This window comes from Phascolarctos cinereus, unplaced genomic scaffold (assembly GCF_003287225.1).
Source record: "Phascolarctos cinereus isolate Bilbo 61053 unplaced genomic scaffold, phaCin_HiC Scaffold_726;HRSCAF=1367, whole genome shotgun sequence".
Taxonomy (NCBI): domain Eukaryota; kingdom Metazoa; phylum Chordata; class Mammalia; order Diprotodontia; family Phascolarctidae; genus Phascolarctos; species Phascolarctos cinereus.
Genome location: NW_027556098.1, coordinates 269860314 through 269884984, shown reverse-complemented (window position 1 = coordinate 269884984; position 24671 = coordinate 269860314). Strand labels below are relative to the sequence as shown.

Here is a 24671-nt window from a genome sequence, read left to right as displayed (position 1 = left end):
AATTTCTTGATCTGAGAACTGTCTGTTCATATCCTTTGACCATTTATCAATTGGGGAATAACTTGTATTCTTACAAATTTGACTTATTTCTCTATATACTTTAGAAATGAGGCCTTTATCAGAGAGACTGGTTGTAAAAATTCTTTCCTAGTTTTCTACCTTCCTTCTAGTTTTAGTTGCATTGGTTTTGTTTGTGCAAAAACTTTTTAATTTAATGTAATCAGAGTTATCCATTTTGCTTTTTTGTAATGTTCTCTATCTCCTGTTTGGTCATGAATTCTTCTGTTCTCCATAAATATGATAGGTAAACTATTCCTTGCTCTCTCAGTTTACTTATGGTATCAGCCTTTATATCTAAATCATGAACCCATTGTGACTTTTTTTTGGTATATGGTGTGAGAATTTGATCTATGCCTAGTTTTTGCCATACTCAAAAAGATTCTGTTTTGCAGAGAATATAGTCTTACGCATTAGTAAAGGAATTTCCTCCTCCCAGTAGTTCTCTGTCATTAAATTCACATATCCTATCTTGAATCCCTATCCATGTTCAAAACCAAAACTATAAAATTAAAGTTGGTGGGCACAGACTTTGAAAATGATTGACAAACTGGGCTGTGATCTTAGATCTAACAACCAGTTGGACTGGAGTTACTTTTGTCCTTTTTTTGTAAGGCACTTTTCCACTCCTCCATCCCTTCTTGTTGTTTATACAGGAGCTATTTGTTAGCACATAATAAAAGTACTTCATTAATGTTGCAAGGTTTTTGTTTCTTCTTGTTCTGAACTTGACAAACATGAATGTTTTTCTACATAGAAAGAACAGAAAGAGTATGTTGATGAAATTGTCTCATTATCTCATTACTTACAACTTGGGGTTTTTAGAGTAATACTAAATTTGGCATATTAGTTCCTGCTGTTTGTTTCCCTTTGAACCTACTTCTCTTCTGTGCATTAAAAAGAAATACTTCATGGACTATACAGTATTTCTTCTTTTGGTGTCACTATTACTGTCCTCTTCCTCAAGTTCTTAATTATTTTCAGTTTGTTTTTATTTACAGTGTTGGTGCTAATTATGTATGTTGTTCTGATCTGTCCTACCCTGTATTACTTACCCTGGTTTTCCCAGGTTTCTCTAATCCATTCCTTGGCATTTTTATGATACAACAAAATACTAATACATTCATGTGAAAAGATTTGTTCAGTTATTCCCCAGTTGACAGGCACAGCTTTAGGCACTTGTCAACTAGGAAAAAAAGTACTATCATGAATATTTTTTGTATATGTCTGTCCTTTTCCTTTTTCCTTGGTATTTCCTGCAGTACACGCCTACTGGTTGGTGGTATTGCTAGATCAAAGGGTATTCACAATTCACTGGATTTTTTGAGTGTAGTTCTGGACTTTACTTCGGAATGACCTAATTAGTTCACAACTCTACTAGGAGTACCAAATGTGTGCCTTTCCTCCTACATCCCCTCCAGCATTTGTCATTTTCTTTTTTTTGGTCATCTTTGGCAGTCCGATGGATGTGAGGTAGAACCTCATAGTAGTTGTAATTTGCATTTTTCTTACTTAATAATTTGGGGTACTTTTCATATGTTTTTTGATGCCTTTTGAGAAGTACCTGTTTATATCTTTTGTACCATTTATTATGGAATAGGCCAGTTCCCTAAATAAATCTTGAGCTAGTCTTTTATCAGAGTTAATTGTTGCAAAGTTTTTGTCCCTCTATCTCACCATTTTCTTTTTGATTCTAGCTGTAATAATCTTGTTTGTGAAAGGCTGTTAGTTTTCCTGTAATCAAAATTGTCCATTTTGTCTACTTGGATCCTTTTTCTCCCTTCTTCATCCAAGAAATTTCTCTATTCCTAGTAACCAAAAGTATCTTCTTTCTTGCTCCTCTAATTAGTTTATGATGTGGCCTTTTATATTTGGTTCCTATATCCACTTTGAGCTTATCATGGCATTTGGTGTGAGAGGTTCGTTAAGACCTAAATTTTGCTAGACTAGCAAAGTCACTTGAAATCAGTTTATTTTGGAGTGGCTGTGGAGTGTAAAGTAATTTTTAAGTGAATTAGTAATAGAAGTGTCATTAATCCTATAATAGCCTTGAGTATTTGTGCTTGCTTGATAGATTGTTTTCATCAACAAATTTGAAGAGCAAATTTGCCTCTGATAATCCTTTTTCTTTTTTCAGTTGGTGAGTTTGTGAGTGATGTTCTGCTGGTCCCAGAGAGGTGTCAGTTTTTCCATAAAGAAAAAACAGATGTGTGCGAGTATCACCAGCACTGGCATGCTGTAACAAAAGAGGTAAAAAAAGACAATGGAAATGGGAAATATGAGTACTTAAGTTCTTATTTTGTACTTGAGTTATTATTATTTTGTCATGATATGAATATTCTAATACAAAATCTAGAGTGAAAAATTAATAAACTTTGTCAGCCATTTGGTTGGTGGGCATGTGCGTGCTGATCATATACCAGACCTGTGATTGATAGGTTGTTGAAGTTCAGTGATGACTGTCCAGTGCCTGGCAAATATTAGGTCCTTAATAAATGCACCTTAGCTGACTGACAAGTGATAGCCACTAACAGGAAGTATGTTAAAGTATTTGTGTAGGTAACAATGGGAATCTTGTTTTCATGTTCCTGTTTTGCTAACGTGGGAAAAAAAAACCTGATTGTAGACAGTTATCCTGTACTAACTATTGCAGAGTTTGAGAATCTCGCTAAATGATAGGCACAGAGCTTTATCTTTGTATGGCAGGAAGAGAGCTTTGAGTGTGGGTGTTGCATACATATTTCAATGTTAACCTGTTCAGAATAACATAAATTATTGTGTGTTTCAGGAAATTCATAGAGGCAGCTACAGTGGAAAGAATCTTGGACTTAGAGGATTTGAGTTGAAATTATGGCTCTGCCTGCAAATTGTTTTGTGATCTTAGCCAAGTCCATTTTGCCTCTCCAGGCTTCAGTTTTTCTTTTTTGCTTTAAAAACAGCATCAAAGAGCAGTTTGGACCTAGATAGTCGATCTCCAGGGTTCCTCTAGCTCTCTTTAATTTTAGATATTGATATAGTTTGATTTTTTTCATAAGGCATTTTTCTGTAGTGAAATGTGCTTGGAAAAGGGAAATGTTTGAAACAGATTCACTGTAAAGCCTTCAACTATGTTGGCCCCTCTGTCTCTTCTAGGCATGTATGTCTCAGGGAATGACCTTGTACAGTTATGGTATGCTGCTACCCTGTGGGCTGGACCAATTTCATGGCACTGAGTATGTGTGCTGCCCCCAAACCAAAGTAATTGAATCCATTTCCTCAAAAGAGGAAGATGAGGATGAGAAAGACGATGAAGAAGAAGATGAAGATTATGACATTTATAAGAGGTAATGGCTTTCTGGATTTAGAAAAAAATTTTTTTTTTAGTTCACACATAAGTGGCTCCATGTTACTTTTAGAAGAGGAAATTTCTAGGAGAATGGAGAAGCAGCTTTGGTCCCATCTTGAAGCATCTAATTGTCATAATCTGAGTAAGTCATGAAGAACCTTAGTAACTATTAATATTTATACTCTTCCAAGCCACATCACCATGTTTTAACAGTTTGAAACCTTTATATGAAAGCTTAAGAGTGCTAAGAGTCATTGGGTAGGTGCATTGAAATTTCTAATTTTGGTCTTTCTAGTGAATTTCCTACTGAAGCAGATATAGAAGACTTCACAGAAGCAGCTGTGGAAGATGATGAGGAAGAAGGAGATGAAGAAGAAGAAGAAGAAGTTGTAGAAGATCGTGATTATTATTATGATAACAACTACAAAGTAGATGGCTACATTGAAGAGACTCCAACTGAACCTAGCAGTGATGGAACTCTCTCTGAGAAGGAAATAACTCATGATGTTAAAGGTAATTTCTAGTTTCTCTGTGGACAGGGCCATGGCTTTAAAATTCATATATAATTGGATCCTATTACTGTTAGTACTTCAACAACTTTAATCACTATGTGTAAATCAGAAATTAAAGAATGGTGCTTGTAGGCATCGGAAATGAAATGAACTGTCAGGAGCATTGGTCAGTCCCATTTTGAAAGTTGGTAGGTAGTTTTCTTGGCAAGGTGCCCTTAGCAGCTGACACATCTAGTGAGAGAGGTGCTAGATTGAATCACAAGCAATTTTGTTACTTGTGGCTATACTTATAGAACAGGATATAGGCATGTTTAAGACCTTACCAGCAGTTGAAATAATTAGTTTTTTTGAGACTTCTTGCTCCCTTTTACTAGAAAATGAGAGGCAAGTTAGTCTGCTTTAATGAATATGTTAAGCATATGTTAAACATGGTAATGCCACCTCCCACATTTGACCTAAGTGGAAAGTCCCTTTAGCCATCCTCCGTTGTGTATGTGTGTGTGTATGTATGTACATACATAAACACATTAATAATATTTAATAAATTTGCATTTTGTTTATATAGCACAAATACATATATTCAGATAGATATGTTTATATCTTTCTACATTATATGTATGTATGTAGTAAAGTCTCTTTCCTCTCTCTTTTCTCCAATGTATAGATTGCTGTCAGTGTCCATTGCAACATTTTCATAGTTGGGAATATTGATTGCAAAATTAGTTGACCTACATGTCACTGAATCAGGTCAAAATTTTTAATCTCTCAGGTAAAAATGCTGACAGATTTAATAGCAGCATACTGAAGATAAAGTAATTTCCTAAAACTGGAGAAGGTTGCATGTTAGGGTCCATTGTAGAGCTGAAAAATAAACACAGGCCCACTTGGAGAATAACTAGGATAGGATCAAGTGTCTGTTCTTGGGAAGTAGACATAAGGAAGACTCTAGGCCTCTAGCTGCATGTTGCAAATATTGCCATCTATTCATGATGTTGTCATAGGCATCATACTGTGCACATGACTTTTAACTTGCAATTCCTTCATAGTTGCTTACCTTATTTAATTAAGAACCCTTTGAGGTTGTGAACAGTCAGGTAGCTGGTATTGTATCTGCTGGTGGTTGTCCAATTTTGATACTTCGTGGATGCTGAATATCATACAACGTTAACCTTACCTAAAGGCTGCTGGTCTGTAGCATGTTAAAAGCATTTGAAGCTCCTACCTCTTCCCTGCTGACATTCTAACCCATCTCCACACAGCTGTCTGCTCCCAGGAAGCGATGACAGGGCCCTGCCGGGCCGTGATGCCCCGTTGGTACTTCGACCTCTCCAAGGGAAAATGCGTGCGCTTTATATATGGCGGCTGCGGAGGCAACAGGAACAATTTTGAGTCTGAGGACTATTGTATGGCTGTGTGTAAAACGATGAGTAAGTCCTGCCTCAGGCTGGCTCTGTGCAGCAAGCCACTGTCCTGTCCAGCGTTCTGTCTCTTCTTCTCTGGCCAGTCCCTGTGACCACATCTGTGTAGTGTGCCCTGCTGACTCTGATGTTTGCAGTCGTTTTTTGTTTTTGTTTCATCTCTGTGCTTCCTAGATTTTAGGCTTTACTTTCCTTTTTGACAGTTCCAAGAACCAGTTTATTCATGTGCCCATTCTTATTTTGTCTGCTGGTTGTGGTGGTGATGATATATGGCATACTCCCTGGTTTGGCTCTAGCCTTCTGGAGATTTGTTTTTAGTATTTTGGTTTGCTGACCCAGGACTTGGTTGTATTGGTTCCCTCATTAGTTGGAATGTGCCTGGAAACTAAGATACTAGCTTGGAAAACCATGAAATCAGGACATGCCATTGTTTGAGGTATCACTGCTTGTGCTTGTATTTTAGCTGGTGATTTAACTAGGCTCCTGTGGTTCTTGGCATATACAATAAAAAGAATCACCTGTATAACTAAGAAATTAATGTAATGGCAACTTCAAGATTTTCAGGATGATTAGCTGGGCCTTTTCTGGATAGGAGTATGAAGGTTGTCTTTCTTTCCCATGAGTGTCTAAAGACATGTCCTTTTGTTAGATTTCCCCATCTTTGCAGTTCTAATTAATACTCTTAGAACATGAAATTCAAGGGCATTCTGATATACACTCTGGAATTCATTAGAATGACTAGCTACTACTTGATGTTGGAATTTGCTCTCAAGAGTTTAATTCTAGCTTCTGATAGATTTTAATCAAATGGAACCTTCTCTCTCACCCTAGTAATTTTTAAAAACTCCTTAATTTAACACTTTGACTTTAACTGTCATTAAGCATCTCTTATAAGCCTTTTGTATTTGGGGGAGACTTAGAATTTCAGCTTGTGCTTAAACTGATTTTCTTTCTTCAAGCTTCATACATGTGATTTTTTTTTTAATGGGCTAATAGTTGGCAAGTATGGAGTAAACCTGACAGCTTTGGGGAATTTGATGTTGAGAAGTTAATTCTAGCTGGAACTTGGATTTGAATTTGAGACTACTGTAAAGTGTATGTAAAGCAGTCAAGAAGTAGGCCCAGTCTTAGATATAGAGATGTAAGATTTAGGAGAAGTAATACAATCCATTTATATCGCTAATGCCTTTTTTTCTTCTCTTTTAAAAATGATCAGTAATTTTGTAAAAAAAATGATTACCCAAATTCTTAAAAACCTGTCTTTAGTTTCTGTTTAGACTGCCAGGCAATTTAAAGAATCTGGGAGTAAATAGTAACAACTACTAAAGTATATCTTGCTTAAAATGAAGGTAGTGATAACTGTCTAGGGCACTTATGTGGGGTGATAAGATAAAGTTGGGTTCATTTATTCAAGACTGTGACAGTTATTCAGTTCATAAAATTATTATCCTTGGTAGTGGTGAATTCTGCCTATTGTGTGTATCTGTGGTTGTGTGGATGTGACTGTGTCTGTGTGTACTTCTAGATGGAAAAGAGCTGTTTTTAGCAGATCATCTCTGGATGGGACAGAGATAGAATTAACTGTAACCTAGCAGTGCTTTTATAGAGAGAAGGAGATGCATTCTAGTAGATGAACACTGTACTTGGAATCAAGAGAAGAGTCCTCCTGGGTTTAAACCGTATTAGCCATTGGTGTAAACATGGCCAAGTCACCTTTGAATCTTCCCTTATCCATACTTTGTGCACTTGGGACCAAGAGAACAGTGCTCAGTGTAAACATGGTCAAGTCACCTTTGAATCTTTCCTTATCCATAAACGGTCAATTATAATTGTGCAACTTGCTTTCCACAATTGTGAGGAAAATGCTTTGTAAACAGCATCGTGTCACTATTCTCGCCCCCCCCCTCCACCCCTTTTAAAAACATCCCTCTCCCTTTTATTTCCCCAACAACCTTATGAGACGAATCTTAGTGCTAGTGTTATTTCTACTTTGCAGCTTAGGAAAATATGTGTCAGAAACATTACTTGGCAAGTGTCACATAACTAATCCAAGACAGAGTTATTAATCATTTCTCCACTTATACCAGCTGTGCAAGCTGTTGGAACCAAGCTATTGAATGGTTGGTGGCAGCAGCAGCTTGCATGTTTCGTTATTGTCACTTAAGTAAGTGGGACTTCGTGGAAGTCACTTATATGCCCTGAGTTGCCTCACTTTCCTCATCTGTAAAATGAAGGTTTGGACTAGAATGCCTCTGTGAGATGCCTTTTAGTCCTTTTACCTATCAATACATAAACTTTTCAGCTTTATTCTTAGATTCCTGATTTAGAATTGAATAACAATGATAGAAACATAAGAATGTACATCATATTTCCAGTTAAATTGTTATATATTGTGTGATGCCATATTCTGTTTTATAAGACTTGTCTTTAGAAGAATAATGATCCAGATTATTGCTTACTCTCATTTGAAAGTTTATGATGAGTGTTTTTAGCATTTGTATCAGATAATCTTCCACACAGATTTATAGTGAAAGAGGAAAAAAAAAGATTATTTAAAACAATTTGGCCTGACAAGGTACATAAACCTTTTGTAGTAGCCAGTTAAGTTTGTGTGAGTTTGGAATAAGTGCTTGTCACCCAGTTGCTTTAATCTTATAACTTCTGTGGAAGGTAAATAGTCACAGAGATTTTATTGAATACATCATTATACGGTTTTTTAGCATTTGGCTTCAGTTTAGGTTTATATGCATTACACAGTTGTTTAAACTGTGCTGGCAAGTCAAGAGCTATTCTGCCTAACCTGTGAAATCTCTAAGGAGATGATCTGACAAGAACTTCCATAAATATTGTCTTGAGAGGTTGGACAACTGAATTTGTTTCATTGATCTTTTTCTTAGAATGTTGGCAGAATCAGTTGTGCAAGACATCCACTTTCCTGGGGCTGATAACAGTTTATGTAATAAAGAATGTTTTCATTTTAAAATATGTTTTGTTTCCTACTTAATGGGCAGTGAGTGCTAATTAGATTTAATAGTTTATAAGTTCAAATGTAATTTAAAGTCAGTATTTCCTGTCATTGTACCATATAGCAACTTAGTTTTTCATGCTCTTGGTAAATACTAGGTATAACATGGGGTGGGTGCCTCTAAGCAATACTCAACACTTAATTTTCAGTTAGTTGCTTCGGCTTCTCTCGTCACAGAACCTGAAAAACAAAAATGCAATTTGGTCTCTGTATGTACAATTTAACTCTTCTTTTTTACCTTTCCTGTCTTATAAAGGAGGTAATGAATTGAGAAAATGATACATGAAGATGGATGACAGAAAGCAAAATAAAGCCAGAACCTTCAGTCTTGAATAATTTAAAATTAAATGTATGTTCATATTTGGCAAAGTTGGTTTTCACAAAGTCACCACTTTACCCTGTACATCCATCTTGGCTCAGATTGTAGTAGTGGTGAAGAGAGGATTTTAAAATAGTGGTTAAATAGTTTAGATTACAAGAAACTCTGGAAAAAGATAGAGTAAATCCTTTCTCCCACACTCATTCACTTGAGCAACTTGCTGTTGCTGAAGATAATCTAGATGGTTGACACACCACTAAATTTCTGTACTAACTTGATCTAAGGTAGTTGACTAACATTTTTGTGTAGAACATTTCTGGTTGCAGTGTAATAAAGTCTTGGCAGACAACAGAAACTCTCTACTCCTTAGCATAACTTAAGACAACCTAAGTCAATTTTACAGGTCCTAAGCTTCCATTTCTCCCAGTAGCAGAGGAGCAGACATTTTCAACAATATGCCTTGATTCCAGAACCTTCCTTCTAATTTTGTTTCAGTTCCTCCAACTCCTCTGCCAACCAATGATGTTGATGTGTATTTCGAGACCTCTGCAGATGACAATGAGCATGCTAGATTCCAGAAGGCTAAGGAGCAGCTCGAAATTCGGCATCGCAATCGCATGGACAGAGTAAGTATAGGCCCTGACATTATCATCGCATCAATTTGATAATCTGCTAATAGAGTTTTTATAATAAAAACCAAAACCTGGTACCCTCTTCTTAGAAGCCTTTTAAACCAACCTCCTGCATTTTTCAAAAGAGGAAACTGAATCAGATCATAAACAGAATTTTTTGTTTCCATTATCTTTCTCATATTCCAAGTATATTGGTTTATGACCATTAAAAAAAATCAGACAACTATGATTACACTTTTCTATAGTTAACCCCTTTTTGTTTCCTTGGTTAAGCATAAAGCCATTTTACTTCAGCATTTTTCGAATTTAGCAAATAGCTCAATCTAAAATGGTCAACTAAGCATACAAAGCTGTTAAGATTCACTTGTGGATGAGGGAAACAGGAGTGTGGGTTTAGATTGTAGATGTACAGAAATACTCTAAAAATGAAAACTTTTCTGGAATATTCCTCCCAAAATTATACCCATATAATGTTAACATTGGAAAGAACTTCAGAGATAATCTAGTCTAACAGCCTCATTTTACTGTTGGAAAATTACCAATACAAATTAATGGTGAGAGCCTTTGCCCGTAGGCATTCCCTCATGGAGTTCTCCATGTGTTGAGGGAAAAAATACTCAACAGAGGAGGAGGAGAGAAGGCAGAAGGTATGTTCCTTGATTTTGTATCTTGTAGGTAAAGAAGGAATGGGAAGAAGCAGAGCATCAAGCTAAGAACCTTCCTAAGGCAGAAAGACAGACCCTGATTCAGGTAGGAGACACCATCTGTGTTTGAAAAAAACCTTGATTTTCTTCTGCTTGAGAATATATGTTCATAGCCAAAACCTTGGGAAGTGAGCAATTCTGATACCTCTTAGTTGGAGAGCTCATATTACAAAGTAATTACATGTGCTTGCATAGTTTGTGTCTTCATCTCTAAGGTGACTGTGGCCTGCTCAACTCTGGTAGGAAGAAGCCAAACTCTCCATCAGACTATCTGATAACAAGATGTGTCTGTGGACTTTCTTCATTGTTTTGTTTTTCTGGAAGATGTATGTGTTTTGAACCTTCCAGGTTTAGATTATAGCTTTTCCTAACAGAACTGAAATCTTTTGCATATCTATTGAGAAGACAGAAAATAATGATTTCTGACAAACTTGATTTCCAGCTTTCTAAAAATGTAGCCTTACAGTGCCAGTAGCAAAATGTGCCCCGTCTTTGAGACCAAAAGAATATGAAGACTAAAGGAGAGGTTATTATTCTACATCATTTATTTAGGATTTCATAAGGGTTGATTGAATACTATCATCTTAAAAGCAGAATGATTTTATTACTTTAAGGTCTTTTCTTTAGATGTTTAGCAGTTGAGCTATGTCTTTACCTCTAGTGTTTGTATCTGGGTCAGTGATTTAGTCCATGATACTCATGATTCCAAGGTCAAAAATTGAAATTGCTGTGTGCACCAGTGTGTTTTTTCACAGATATACTATTCAGCACCTTCTACCAAATCTGGCCAGCTATAATAGATTCTTGCCAGCAATCCTACAAGTGAATAGGAATGATTCAACATAACATATTACCCATATTGGTAGATGATTCATAGTGTTTGTCTTAAGAGAGCAAACTATGAAAAAATTAAGACTTTTCCTTTCTCTAAACATTCTAGGATTAACATCAGCCTTCACAAATAGGCACTCAAGTAGAAGAATCCTATACCTTTTAGTTGGAGAACTCTAGTATATATTGTGTACTTGCATATGTCTTCCCCTGACATTAATGCAACCTTTTGGTTTCTGGTGAAATACATAGTTTTTCCTACTTCTTTTGATTCAGCACTTCCAAGCAATGGTTAAATCTCTAGAGAAGGAAGCAGCCAGTGAGAAGCAGCAGCTGGTGGAGACTCACCTGGCTCGAGTGGAAGCCATGCTGAATGATCGTCGCCGCATGGCTCTAGAGAATTACCTGGCTGCCTTGCAGTCTGACCCACCACGGGTGAGCTGTGTTCAGTGTTCATTCTTGATGAACTAATTTTTTTAAGGAAGTTAACTGTTTTGGAGACTAATTTGTGCCGTGACTTTGGTCATTATGGAGAAGCAGGGTCAAACTTAAGTTGTGATACATTGTATCATTAAAAGTATCCCCGTGGAAGCTTTTGCTCAGATTGAGGTAGAAAAGAGAAGAATGATAAAACAGCCCTTCTAAATTTAATCAAACATTTGATGGCCCAACATCTTCCTCTGCTATTTCACAGAAGATAAGTAGGACATAAAATATTAAGTACTTGGTCTTCAAGTTAACTGTGAAAGGCTAGTGTCCTAAAGTAGAGGGATTTGTTTCTTCTTCTTCCCAATTAATTAATTAATTGGTTTTATTTTTAATTTGTTTCTATGGTCTCAGATTCTTCCATTCCATTATTCCACCCTCATTCTGGATATGTCCATGCTCTTAAAGCATGAGAATTGTGCCCATATTTCTTAATGTTTATTCTTTTGAATTAATGGATCAAGAGTTGATTAAAGAACTGACTGCTATTAGTGAGAGGTAATAGTGAAAGCGCAGGAAAAATAAACTACAAGTGATGGATTGAGAACTAAAATTGGGCTAATAATGGAGAAGAATTAGTTAAGGGCCCAGGAAAAAGCTGGATTAGTTATTGTTTTCTGTCTGTTTCTAGTTCTTTAGTGACTGTATTTTTGCATTCTTCCCTCTTCCAGCCTCACCGAATCCTCCAGGCCTTAAGGCGTTATGTTCGTGCTGAGAACAAGGATCGCCTACATACCATCCGCCATTATCAGCATGTATTGGCAGTTGACCCAGAAAAGGCTGCCCAGATGAAATCCCAGGTATAATAGAAATAATATTACATGATAACTTTATGTATTGACTTGAAGTTTCATATGCAATCATATTTTTATTATACTGTTATGGAAATGCCTAATTCCATAAATATAAAATAAAAGATGAAAGAGAAATATTAAGAAAAATTAATGAACTGATTGTGATTCTCGGTGAAAGTCATTTGAGAATCCTTGTTTAGTACTTCTTTGGTTAATTGGCTGAATATTCACAATAGTTTGCCACATTAATCCGTGAATAATAAAATTTGATATGTGTTGATTGTTGAGAAAGAACTGTTTTTAGTTTTTGCATACTAAACATCCATGATGACCAAAAGTTTAGATATGTGTGATTATATCTGAAAGAAAAAATTTCCAAATGGACTCAACAGTTTTTCAGCACGGTTAGCTTCTGCTGATTTTTGATATTGCCTGGAATACTGTAATGGTAGTGTAATTTAGTGCGTTGACTTACAGTTTGTTCACTTACATCTTGTGATATAAACTACATCGTCAGTAAACTTCTAAACTTGGAAGTTCATTGACATCTGTACAGTTTAGTAATCTATCCTAGTCAATGTTCACTGAAGTTTTTTAAATGGAGGACAGGCCTTGCAGCTAAATCACTTTTCCTTTGTTAATTTCTTGTGTAGTTATTAATACAGTTGTCTTTGAGATAGTGGATACTCAATGCTTCTATACATAAAATTTTATGAAAATGAATACTTTTCCATTTTTAAAAACCTCATACCTTCTTTTAAAAGGAGAGCAGGTGGTCAGTCCACAGGACTGAACACTCAACTGAGGACAAGCTGGAATTAATTTTATGGAGTACAAAACTCTGAAATTATTATTCTTTAGCTGACATTGACCATTTTAAAAGCTGTTCAGTCAGTGACTGAATAATAATCAAGTTCCTGGAGAAGAGGGGTCATGTTGTACACTATACAAGAAACATATACATTTCATAGGCCAACTCTAATTTTGTCAGACCTATATGTCCATTTTCTTAAATTTACTGTTTGAAGGGAATATTATTTAAATATTTAGATGATCTATGACCTCCCTGGTACTATTTTCACTAGTTAACATAGATCACAATTGCCCCAACTTATTCTGTGTCTGCCCTTCTTGTTCATAGTTTTCTTTCATAGTAGGTCTGTGCAACATGGGCAGAACTCTGCCTTTCTTTACTCTTAGCATTTTGGAGGTAATGGCAAGCATAGTAAATGGACAGGCGTCTTTTTTGTAGATCTTTTGCCACTACAAAGATTTTAAATGAACAGAACAACATTTTTCCTTCAAAGCTGACTCCTTGACTATGCTGCTAATTAGAATTGTGGTGTTACAGGCTGAAATAAATAAACAAGGAGAATTGTACTGGATTCTTGCCCATCTTTGGTAAGGCTAGATTGTTTGTTGTTGGGCATTATTGTTTCCCATTAATATTTTTTTGTTTTCTGGACCTGAGTTTTTATTGCTAGATTAAGTTCCCAGTGAGGACTGTGCTATACCGGTACTGCTGAGTTGCCTAGGGCTAGTGAGAATTGTAGTGTCCTGCCCAAGGTCACAGCAGGACTGGAACCCAGGGTCTTCTGGAGTTTGAGCCCTACTTTCTATCAGCGATGCTATGCTGCCTCCCTTTGTGTTAAATTTAAATTAATTTTTCTAATGTGAGTCACCAGACTGCAGTATAGAATCATCACTAAGCACAGTAGGGGAGGAGGGAGTCTTTCCCCTAGTGTGTGAAAACCTTGTCAGAGCAGCAGTCATGTACTCAAGCTAGCCTTTAATTTCTCATGACCCCACAGTTTCTTTATTGGCCCCACTAAGTACATAAAACATTCTGTTATTCCTGCTTTCTAACCTCTGTTTTGTCATTCAGTGGTCATTCAGTTTGATCTCCATAGAATTCTGGAAGTGATAGACTTGGGTTTCACACCCTTGTAACCTACCCCCAGGTTTATATGTAAAAGAAACTCATTTGTTAGCTTTTGTCTCTTGCTGTGTTCTTGTTGATGTGTTCTCTGTAGTCCTTTAATTCCTTTGGAAAAGTTACAGCATGAACACAGTTCTGGCAAGATGGCGTGTTTAAGTTACATTTCAGTTTGCATTATTTCTCCCAGGCACTCTGCTTTTCCATCAGTTTATTTGATTGACAGACTTGCAAAAATAAAATTAAATTGCTTTCATCCTTCCTTTTAAAGGTCAGAAAGGCTTTAACCTATAATAAAAACAGTTCCATTTAACTTAATTTTCCAGTTCAGACATTTGGAATTCTTGACTTGGAGCACCCTCTGTAGGGAAAAATTTGTTAATACATGTTCAGTGATCTCACAGACTAGGTAGGTGTTGTGGCTTCTGAAATATGGATCATAATTTTCCTTACTGACTGTTAAAATGCCACAATTCTCTCACACTATCAAGGTGGATGTATTATTACCCTATTAGTGTAAGTAACTAGTTGGCAATGGTTTTTTTATAATATGTGGCATTATTATAGATTTTAATACTTGAATATTGTTGTGTTTTTATCTAGAAAAGAAAGAGTTGTGCTTTAGGGTGACATCAGAAAACCTGCTTTTATCAATAGTTTCATCCTTTTCCCTTGTGACTTGTTGTCAGATCTAGTATTTTGTATCATATTAAAATTGTTTTGAGTTTTACCTTTCTTCCGTTAGACTCTGGAGATAATGAAAAATTAACATGCAGTTGTAGGGAGAGAAGTAAGGGAATAAAAGAGTTGAGATAATCCATGATTTGGATATTTTGGCCCCATATAATTAAAATCCCAATTCATTATAGGTAGGGTTCGCTGTATTTTAGGTGAAGAGTACCTCTTTTGCCCAACCATGCCAATTAGTACATATGTTAGGTTTAAAATTAAGCAATAAGCAGAATTGTGAATGAAGTTTATACCTAGTTATATTTTGGTTAAGTTCCTAATATCTTCTGGGCGTGGATTTTATATTTTATTATTAAAGTGTTAGTTTAGTCATGAGTGTTGAGGGAATTCTTATTTAGTAAGTCCTGAGATTCAGCTTGAGACTTTGAATGGTCTGGAAATGGTTTTCCAGGGAGATAAACTTTTGAGGTTGTTATTGAAAAATAAAAGTTACTTGCTTAACTATGTTTGTGCCCGGTTAGGTAATGACACATCTCCATGTGATTGAAGAGAGAAGAAATCAGAGCCTGTCCCTCTTATACAAAGTACCTTATGTTGCCCAGGAAATCCAGGAAGAAATTGGTAGGTAGCAACTAATGTTTTTTTTTCTGTCCAGAATTAGTTGTTACTAATTGTGGTGGGAAGAAGCTAGAGAGGATGGGAACAACTGAGGTCAACGAGACTGAGAATTATTATACCAGCACTTTTTTGTTTGAAGATTGAAAATGTTTTCTTTCTAGGATCTACATTCGCAAGCTTAGGAAAAGGGCATAGGAGTTGCTGTAATGACTTTGATCCAGTAATGCCTTCTGTTTCACTGACCTTGTAATAATTTGAATACATGAAGAAAATCTAGGGTGTGAAATAGCAAGGGTGCAGGAAAGTAGCCTGTTAATGTTTTTTTTTTCCTTCACAACTGCTGTTTCTTAGTCCTATTTTTTTCCCATTCCCTTCTACTCAACTAAGCCAACAACATCTGTCCTTCTAAAATCATTTTCATTTGTACCTTGCAAACAGTTGCCTTCTTGAAGACTTTTGAAAACTAGATGCTTATGAAAAGTATTTTTTATTTTATTTTGCTCTTTGCCTGTTTTTAGATGAACTACTTCAGGAACAGCGTGCTGATATGGATCAGTTCACCTCATCCATCTCAGAGTCTCCAGTAGATGTCCGAGTCAGTTCTGAAGAAAGTGATGAGGTTCCACCTTTCCACTCCTTCCATCCTTTCCCATCCTTACCTGAGAATGAAGGTGTGTGTGGCTGAATGTGTGACCTGTCTTGGGGAGCCAGGACGCTGAGCTCACTTATTTGGACAGTGGGATAGGTTTGATGGGAAACAGAGAGAGCTGTGTGTCTTCACAAAGGACTTGAGATGCTTTGATTGTGCGCTGAAAATAAACAAGCTCCTGGGCCCAATGCCCCTGAGAAGTATTGTTGACAGGCTGCTTATGGGCATGTGGTCATGTGCTATGGTTATTGTATTAAAGCCTTAGTTCTGTTAGCAGAAGGGAGATGATGGCATTTATGTAGAAGAGCTGCTGGAATTGGGCTTTGCCTCCAGGTCAGAAGAGCAATAAGAATTCCCATTGTCCTGATTTTCTTGGGGTACTGAGATTTGACTATGCAGCGTTTAAGGGTGCTTTGTTTCATTGTCTCATTCCTAAAGCCTGTCTCCCCCTACAAATACCCCCACAACCACTCAGAAATGTAAGCCCTTCTAGTTGTCCCCAGTTCTTTCATATTCTAAGGGCATATCATTTTGGTTATACATCAAATTGGGTACCTAGAAGTGACAATATTACTTTGTCAGTATGTCACAGATAATTCTAATTTAGATTTCTCCTTTTTTTCCCCCAAGGAACTCTACCTTCCAGACTGAGCTTCATCTTTTAGGGGCATGTTATCCTGCAGTTACTGTCCAGGGCCCGAGAAATACCAAACTCTCCCTTCTTTTCCACTAGAATGTTCTCTAATAAATCTTTGGTTCTTACTATTAGGAAGTTTTGGGAATTATTTTAGGGAAGAATGGAGTTTCTGTCTTGTTTTTTTTAAGACAGAGCCCCTTGTTCTTAAGAGAAGTAGCAAAAACTGAAAACAAGAATCTTGAAGAGAAGCCATTTTCTTTTTTTTAATCTCCTCTTTTTTGCTATTTTGTGTTTGTCGTTTTCCCTTCTGCTAGACACCCAGCCGGATTTGTACCACCCAATGAAAAAAGGTTGGTTTGTAAAAGCTGCTCCCTATAAGCCTCCCATCACTTTTCACTTCCTCAGTGTGTTGGTAGTTTCATTTTATGTTTCATGCCATCACCTGATTTTTTTTTTCTTCCCCACCTCATTTTTCAATTGAGGGCAGCCAAAGGGGGGCCCACCTCATCGTGCTCAGGAATTGGTCTAGCCTTCTTAGAGCATATTTGATAACAGTAGCTAGACATACATGTCTTTGGACTTAATGTTAAATTACTGAGGGGTGTTTTGAATGTTAAATTACTGAGGGATGTTTTTGTCAGCAAACAATATTAGTCTTAGCCATTGATCTGTTGTTCAGCATTTCTTCTTCATCTTTTATTCTCCTTTTAAGAAGTCCTTCATCTTCATAAGGCTTTTCTTTTTGACTTGTAGTATTCCCTAAATTATTAGAAATTGTGGAGGAAGAAATGGCTTATTTGGGAAATAAACTGAAATTTAATGACTTCTAGAGTTAGCACCTTTGAGAGCCATCATGGTGTACTGGGTAGGTGGAGGCTTTCTTGTGACTTGCCTTTGAGTCAGGAAGACTTGGGTCCAAGTCCTGCCTTTAGCAAATAAATATCTATGTAACCATAGGAGCAGATTTCTTAAACTCTGTCCCAGGTAACTCAAAGATTATAAATTATGGATTGGTTACTAATTTGCAACTGTGAGAAAGAGTTTGCATTGCAAGAGTTGCCCACACCAGGGCAGTCATGTGTCATTGTTCCTCTGAAAACATTCCACATTTATGTGTCATTTCTGTTTACAGAGTACTTTTAGGTAGTACAAATTTGATACCTATTTTACTGTTGAAGGAACTAAGAATGAGAAATGAGAACTTGTTTAGTCATGCAGCTATTAAGTGGCAGAGCTGGTACTCAGAACTTGAGTTCTCTGGACTCCTATATCAGGGGCTATTCCCGCTGTACTATGCTTCTTGTCAGTGCTTGGAACAGTACCTTGTTTTAAAGTTGGTATTACCATTAACAGCCGTTGGTAGCACCATGTTCCTTCTGTGGATGCTCCTTTGGTGGCATCAGACTGTCTCCGGAGAGTTCACTGATTTTTTTTTTTGATTAACATCCTTATGTAAACAGATTATGGCCAAGAGCACCACATAAGCATTCTGTGGTGATTAGAGGACAGTTAAAGTGATCTATGATAGAACACATCTAGGTGAGTCTGAGTAGTACATTCATATGAGTGCATCCTCATGTACCTTAATGTGAATTTCCTAGTAGAGATCAATGTCCTAATTTAATTAAGTGGTCTAAGTAGCACACTAAGATTTCTAGTGTCTGTTTTCTTGGGACTTTGTCTGCATCTATGTGACACTTTGTTAGTGAAGTTGAGTTGTCTCTCCAGAATTTTTTGAGATGTTCTAATGGATATGACCCTATAGTTTTGTACTTTCTCAGTACTAAAAAATTAATTTGCCATTTCCTGAATTATCTCTTTAGGTAAATTTCCCTTCTTCCAAGGTATAATCTACCTCTTGCTCCCTAGAAATTGCTTGTTTTGACTCGAGACCATAAAATCAAAATGAATTGTTACCATTTTAAAGAAACACTTAAGTCGCAGCATAAAAAGAATTAAGCCAGTCTAAATTACTGGTTGCAATTTTTTATCTCATTTAATTTAATGATGCCATTTATTTTTCTAAGGTTCTAGCTTCATAAAATGTGAGCTTTTAAAATTAGAATTCACTAAGAATGAGCATCCTGATTGAGGCAATAAATTTCCAGGTTCTTCTTTCTCAAATAGTTGGAGCATAGCATTGCTATCTCCTTGGTATTTTTTAAACAATAAAACCTGTCCTTGTTTAACTTAACCAACAGCCAAGTCTGCAGTTCTTCCATAAAAGGGAGGCTTGAGAAAAATTGTGCTTGCTTTTGGCTTCAGTGTAATGAGTTAATGTGTCATGCATTAGCAAAGCTGCAAACTCAGCAACTCTGCTAGCTCTGTTATTAATCACTGAATGTTAAGTACTGTTTTAGTTTGTGAGTTGAAAAGCTTTGCTTCCCTGACTTTAGGCATTGTTGTCTTTTTCTTTAGGAAGGACAGTACCTTTACACAAGCTGCTGTTTTGGTTTGAACTACTTAGTATATACAATATACTGGCAGGACCATTGGTTTAGAACTCTTATTTTCCCCTCCTCCCTTTGTATCTTCATCTCCTTTTCTTCCCCCTTCTCCCTTTCCATTCTGCCTCCCATCATCTTCTCTCTTTCCCCTTCTTTTCTCCTCCTTTTCCTTCCCTCAGACTCCGTACTTTAAATCCAAAAATAATACAGAATTTGCTCTTTTTCTGGGTTTTATTGCCGTGTTTGTTCATACTATAATATTTAGTGTGTCATATCACCATAAATGTGTGATGTTGGATAGTGATATTCTGTGCTTGAAATCCTGTCCTCCCCATCACCTTTATGTTAGGAATATTCCCATCTCTGGGTCAAATGCCTTGATTCATCACTGATGGAATTGCATTACTGGTCATTCTAAAGGGCACCAGCATGCCACTGAAGGAGCAGGTAGGGGACGATAGGTGATCTACATTATGGAAAATTATGTTGTGTAGGTTATTCATTATACCTTGGAAATCTCTCAGGATTTCAGCTTCCATGTTTCTAGGTCAGTGCTGTTTTCTCTTCCATCATAACCATATCAGTCTTCCAAAAAGCACCAGTGTCACTCCTCATTGTAATTCATAGTGCATCTCCTAAAATGTTAGGGAAAAAAGCAGTGTCTTAGCAGTTGTGTGTCATAGGCTCACCTATTCCTTCAGTGGTTTTTGACACTATAAGGTTTATATAAGGCCAGCAAATTCTTGGCACCTCATTAGCAATCTTTTTGTGCATAGGGTCTGGTGTGGCAGAGCTAGATGGACTGATTGGTGCTGAAGAGAAAGTGATTAACAGCAAGAATAAAGTGGATGAGAATGTGGTGAGCTTTCTTTCTTTCCTCCCCTCTCATTTTCATTTTGAGAGTATAATTAAAGTGAGTAGCATTGTTTTAGTTGCTTTACAGATGAATAATCATGTGTGCATTATTCTTATGGTGCCAAAAGATTTAGTAGGTCTGGGCTGAAGCTACTTACAGACTTACTATGCTGATTCACATCTGGGTTTGAAGAGGGAGTAGAGAACCTCTTTTACGGCAGTAGCAGAACTTGCCATTGCCTATTACTTGTTAAACTATGGGGAGGGAAATGATTTCATAGCTGGAAAACTGAAAGAGATGCTAGACAGAGGCCACATTCAAGCGGATGGAGGGTTGGTAACTTGACTGAGAGGCAAAAGTTAGGTTTGGCTCTCTAGACTGCCCGGAGATTTGTCTTGTTTTCGTGGCCCTATTCCCTAAAGCTTTACTTTCTGGGCTATGTTTGTTGAAGTTTGATACTTAAGCCAAATCTCCTGGCATTGTGGACCCCAGAGTATTGTATTACACCAATGTGTGGTTAGTTTTTTAAGTAACTTTAATACAACGTCATGATGAAGGAAAAAATTCATGACAGACGGAAGGGCCAGCACTCCAAAACCACTTGGACAGCTGCAGCATAGTCTGGCCTACATACTTGTCCCTTAATTTGGGGGATGGAACACGGGCAATGCAAGTGGCTGGTGTCCAGAGGGGGATGTATTTGACTTCCTCTGCCACATTCCTGTTGTCACAGAGGATATACAACATCTCCCAAGTGTTCCATCCTAAATCTCCCCTTCTGCACAGTCACTGATCCCTTCATGACTGTTTTAGGTCATTGACGAAACCCTGGATGTTAAAGAAATGATTTTCAATGCTGAGAGAGTTGGAGGACTTGTGGAAGAGCCGGTATGTATGTAGTCCCAGGGCATAGTGCCATTTCTTTCTGAGGCTTCTCTATTCCCCCTTCCTTCATTTGAGCTGTAAAAAGAGACTTACATTGAACCTACTTCTAACATACCTTCAGCACTTTGTTAGATCTTGATTTTTCAGACCTTTGGAAGACAAGTTTAAAACCTTTGTACTTGGGCACATATTTGGAGTTTTGTACCAGAGTGTCTAAATATGTTTATCTGATTGAGAGTCATGACGTGTGTGTGTTGGTGTTGCATTGTATTTGAGGGATAGATGTAATAGTTTGTTATGGGCAAACATTACTTGTGTGCCCTCAGTGAGGCAGCAGCTCCTAGGGAAGTTTTCATTGTGTTTAGAAGGTAACCTGAAGATTCTTGCTGGTTTTTTCCCTACTTGGTGGGTTGTAATTTCAGGACTCTGAAGGATCACTACGAGATGACTTCAGCCTAAGTAGCAGTGCTCTCATTGGCCTGCTGGTCATTGCAGTAGCTATTGCTACTGTCATCGTCATCAGCCTGGTGATGCTGAGGAAAAGGCAATATGGCACCATTAGCCATGGGATTGTGGAGGTAAGGAGCCACACTTCTTTTTTTTTTTTTAATTTTTTTTTGCAAGGCAGTTGGGGTTAAGTGACTTGCCCGGAGTCACACAGCTAGTAAGTATCAAGTGATCAAGTGTCAGAGGCTGGATTTGAATTCAGGTCCTCCTGACTCCAGAGCTAGTGCTCTGTCCATTGTGCCACTTAGCTGCTCCGAGCCACACTTTGTATTACTTAGGTTTGAATTTAGGCTTCCAGACCCTTATAACAGGTATTTCCTGTAAGTTTATCATCTTACACTCTCGGGTATTAGACACATTTAGTTTTCAGTTGGACTACTCATTGAATTACTAGTTCTCATGTAAAAGGCTCCCACAGATGAGTTGTTAAATGTCCAAAACAAAGTTATTTATTTTCCCCAAAAACCTACTCTTCCTCCTGTATGATTCTAATACCCAGATTACCTTGTTTTGAATATATCTAATTATGCCCTTTATATTCTGAAAATCTAGTTGAAATTCAAACTCAGTTCCCTGTGATAGGGTGCATTTTCACTTCTCCAGCTTTATCTTTCTTGTTCCTTCTTTATGGTCCATGGGTAGCCAAGCAGGATTAACCCACATGTGTCCTATACGGAGCTAGAAGGCACCTTACTGGTGACTCGCTAATTTTATAGATGGGGAAATAAGTCCAGAGAGGTTGTGAGTTGCCCCCAGGGTTACACAGCTAATGAGTGTGACCCTTTAAACAATTCTGAGTCAGGATTTGATCCCAGGTATTCCAGACTACACATCCAGCCCTCTTCATTACACTAAGATCTTGATCCTGTCTCATGTTGCTCTCTATGCTTTTAGAATATTCTCCTCTTATAAGGAATTTATTCTCATCCTTTAAATCCCAAATGGAATTCTAGCTCTTCTGAGACGTCTTTTCCCTCCTGTGCACCTCTGATGCATTTTTTATAAACTCTAGGTTCCATAAGGACAGGGACCCATACCATCTCGTTTTTGTTCCCCCTCAGCATCTAATTCACATCCTCTACTCTGCAGATGAGCTACTGTTCCCTGTGCATTGCTTGAAATGCTGAATTATCTCACAAGGATCAGGGCTTCTAATATTAGTTGGGGCTTTGATTTTGCCTGTTGGAATAGGAACAAGAAATTATTCCATTAGGGTAAAAGGTATTTATTTGGCTAAGAGATTAGTTTTCTAAGGTTAGGCAGTATACTTTTTTTTTGTTTGAGGTGTGGGGAAGCAGTTTCAGCAGAATAGATTGATAAAATCGGCCTTGAAGATTGGTAATACTGTAGACTAAAACACTAAGTTACTATTTTTCACTGAGGAGTAGTGGGACAATGAGGAATTATAAAGAGATAACTCTACAATTGATTGACTCAGATTGGGATCTTGAAATCAATTGTTTGAGACACTTCTCCTTGAGCAAAGGAAATTCAGACTCATGCCTGTTTGGCGGGTGTCACTGGTAGGCTCTTGAAGATCCAGTTATTTTACCCTCTATAGCCTTGACCGATATTTTTGTGCAACACTTTTCCAGGTTGACCCAATGCTCACTCCTGAGGAGCGCCACCTGAACAAGATGCAGAACCACGGCTATGAGAACCCAACTTACAAATACCTGGAGCAGATGCAGATTTAAATGTCTCAAAAATGCAGCAGCACTCCTGGTGGGAAAGGAGGTGGCAAGAGGTGGGCCAAAAGGGGTCCAGTGTTTTGGATCAACTGCTGACCAACTGTTGCTTCAAGAGGATTTCATCTTATATTCAGAACTCCTGGATCATTAAGACTATAAGTACTACTGTAGAGTTGCAATTTCCATTCTTTTAAATGGGTGAAAAATGATAATATAACTATATGATATATAAATCTTAAATGAAATGAAAATTGATCTATTGCAGATATATGACTGTAGTTTTTTCTTTTTTTAAATTAATCTGAAAATTCAGTTCTATTGTATTGTCTCACACAAGCTCTCTATATAAATGGAAGATGTTGATTTTTATTTCTGATAGACTGTATATGAAGGTCGTTTGTACCAACTGCATTGTATAAATGAACTTGTAGCTCATTTATCATTCTGGCTTTTATATATTAAAAGCAGTATTCCTTTAAATGAACTTGTGGAAAGTTGCAAACTGATCAAATGAAAGGTAGAGATGAGGTGCTGGACCACTGCAGCACGTTGTGTGGCATCTCTCAAACATTACTTTTTAAAGAATTAGTTTCTTAGATCTGGTGCTTCCACTGCTGGGTTGATGGGTGTTTGCATGCACCAAGGCATTTGAAGAACCTAAGGTTGGGTTGTTTTGAGCTCTTTCGCCAGCATGATGTACACAGATAGGGTGGTAACTGTAACTACTTTTCTTCCTAAGTCTGTTTTCCTTTAAGTCTGTGCAGTTGTGCTCAGTGCTCTGCCATCCCTCCCTGCTCTAATTTGTAACCTTCTTTCCCTTCCCCCCAAACAAATCAAGTTCATTTGACTTTTCTCCTTCCTTGAACAAAGCTTTGAATTTTTGCCTTCATTGGCATTTGTCCTTTTAAACATGTTTTCATCTCACTACCTCTCCCTTACCCGTGTCAGGTTTTTTGGTGTCCACCTGAAGAATATTTATAGTCACGGCCGGGCGTGGGGCTGCTTATGACACTCTCCCTAGAACTCCCCTGTCATTGGAGGGGGAGAATAAACTTGAATGTTTGCTTTCATTTCGAAAAAGGATACTGCAACTTTTATAGAAAACTGGATCTATAGACACCATGGAGAGCAGTGACAGTTTTTTTGTTGCATTCACCACCATGTCTCTGTAATGCTTGTACAGTTGATGTTGATGCTCACAGCTTTTTTTAAATTTGGAGGTTCTGGTAACCTGTGGTGTATTTTTTCTATTTTCCTGTGACTTTGGGTTCTTCCCCCTTTCCCCTTTCCCATTCGTGTCTCTCCCACTATGCACAGATTAAACTTGACCTGCAAACTCCTTAATGTGGTCTGTGGGGAATGTACAAAATTTAAACACATCAATAAACACTTTAACTTCCACAGAGAATTCTGGTGTTATTCACTGGCATTTATTTCTATCTCTCAATAATTGTATCTTTACTTGAAAAATGATTTGTTTCAGATTAGGCTAATCATACAAAGAACCCCTTAGGTTTTGAGCCCAGAACTCTTACTGTGGGGGACTTTTTTATGCCGAATACTCAGGGTCTGGATAATATTGGGAACTTCCTTGCTAATGCAGATTCACACCCAGCCTTTGAATTATTATTAGGTAAGTGTCCGAGGCACAA

General features: G+C 37.4%; 1 protein-coding gene across 5 annotated transcripts in view; it reads left to right on the top strand.

The window, feature by feature from the left end:
• Positions 1 to 24427, top strand: part of APLP2 (amyloid beta precursor like protein 2) — a 91210-nt gene extending 66783 nt beyond the window's left edge. For 2 of the 5 annotated variants that reach the window (XM_020963791.2, XM_078147100.1), the window contains exons 4-18: positions 2195 to 2307; positions 3190 to 3380; positions 3678 to 3895; positions 5154 to 5321; positions 9152 to 9282; positions 9964 to 10038; positions 11100 to 11258; positions 11981 to 12109; positions 15251 to 15350; positions 15866 to 16018; positions 16948 to 16983; positions 19857 to 19939; positions 20750 to 20824; positions 21244 to 21399; positions 22924 to 24427. In XM_020963791.2, the coding sequence (XP_020819450.1) occupies positions 2195 to 2307; positions 3190 to 3380; positions 3678 to 3895; positions 5154 to 5321; positions 9152 to 9282; positions 9964 to 10038; positions 11100 to 11258; positions 11981 to 12109; positions 15251 to 15350; positions 15866 to 16018; positions 16948 to 16983; positions 19857 to 19939; positions 20750 to 20824; positions 21244 to 21399; positions 22924 to 23025 (1889 nt within the window). In that variant the 3' untranslated portion in view covers positions 23026 to 24427. The remainder of the gene's footprint in view (positions 1 to 2194; positions 2308 to 3189; positions 3381 to 3677; positions 3896 to 5153; positions 5322 to 9151; positions 9283 to 9963; positions 10039 to 11099; positions 11259 to 11980; positions 12110 to 15250; positions 15351 to 15865; positions 16019 to 16947; positions 16984 to 19856; positions 19940 to 20749; positions 20825 to 21243; positions 21400 to 22923) is intronic. The other 3 variants (XM_078147101.1, XM_020963793.2, XM_078147102.1) reach the window with 3 other exon arrangements.
• Positions 24428 to 24671: the final 244 nt, after the last annotated feature.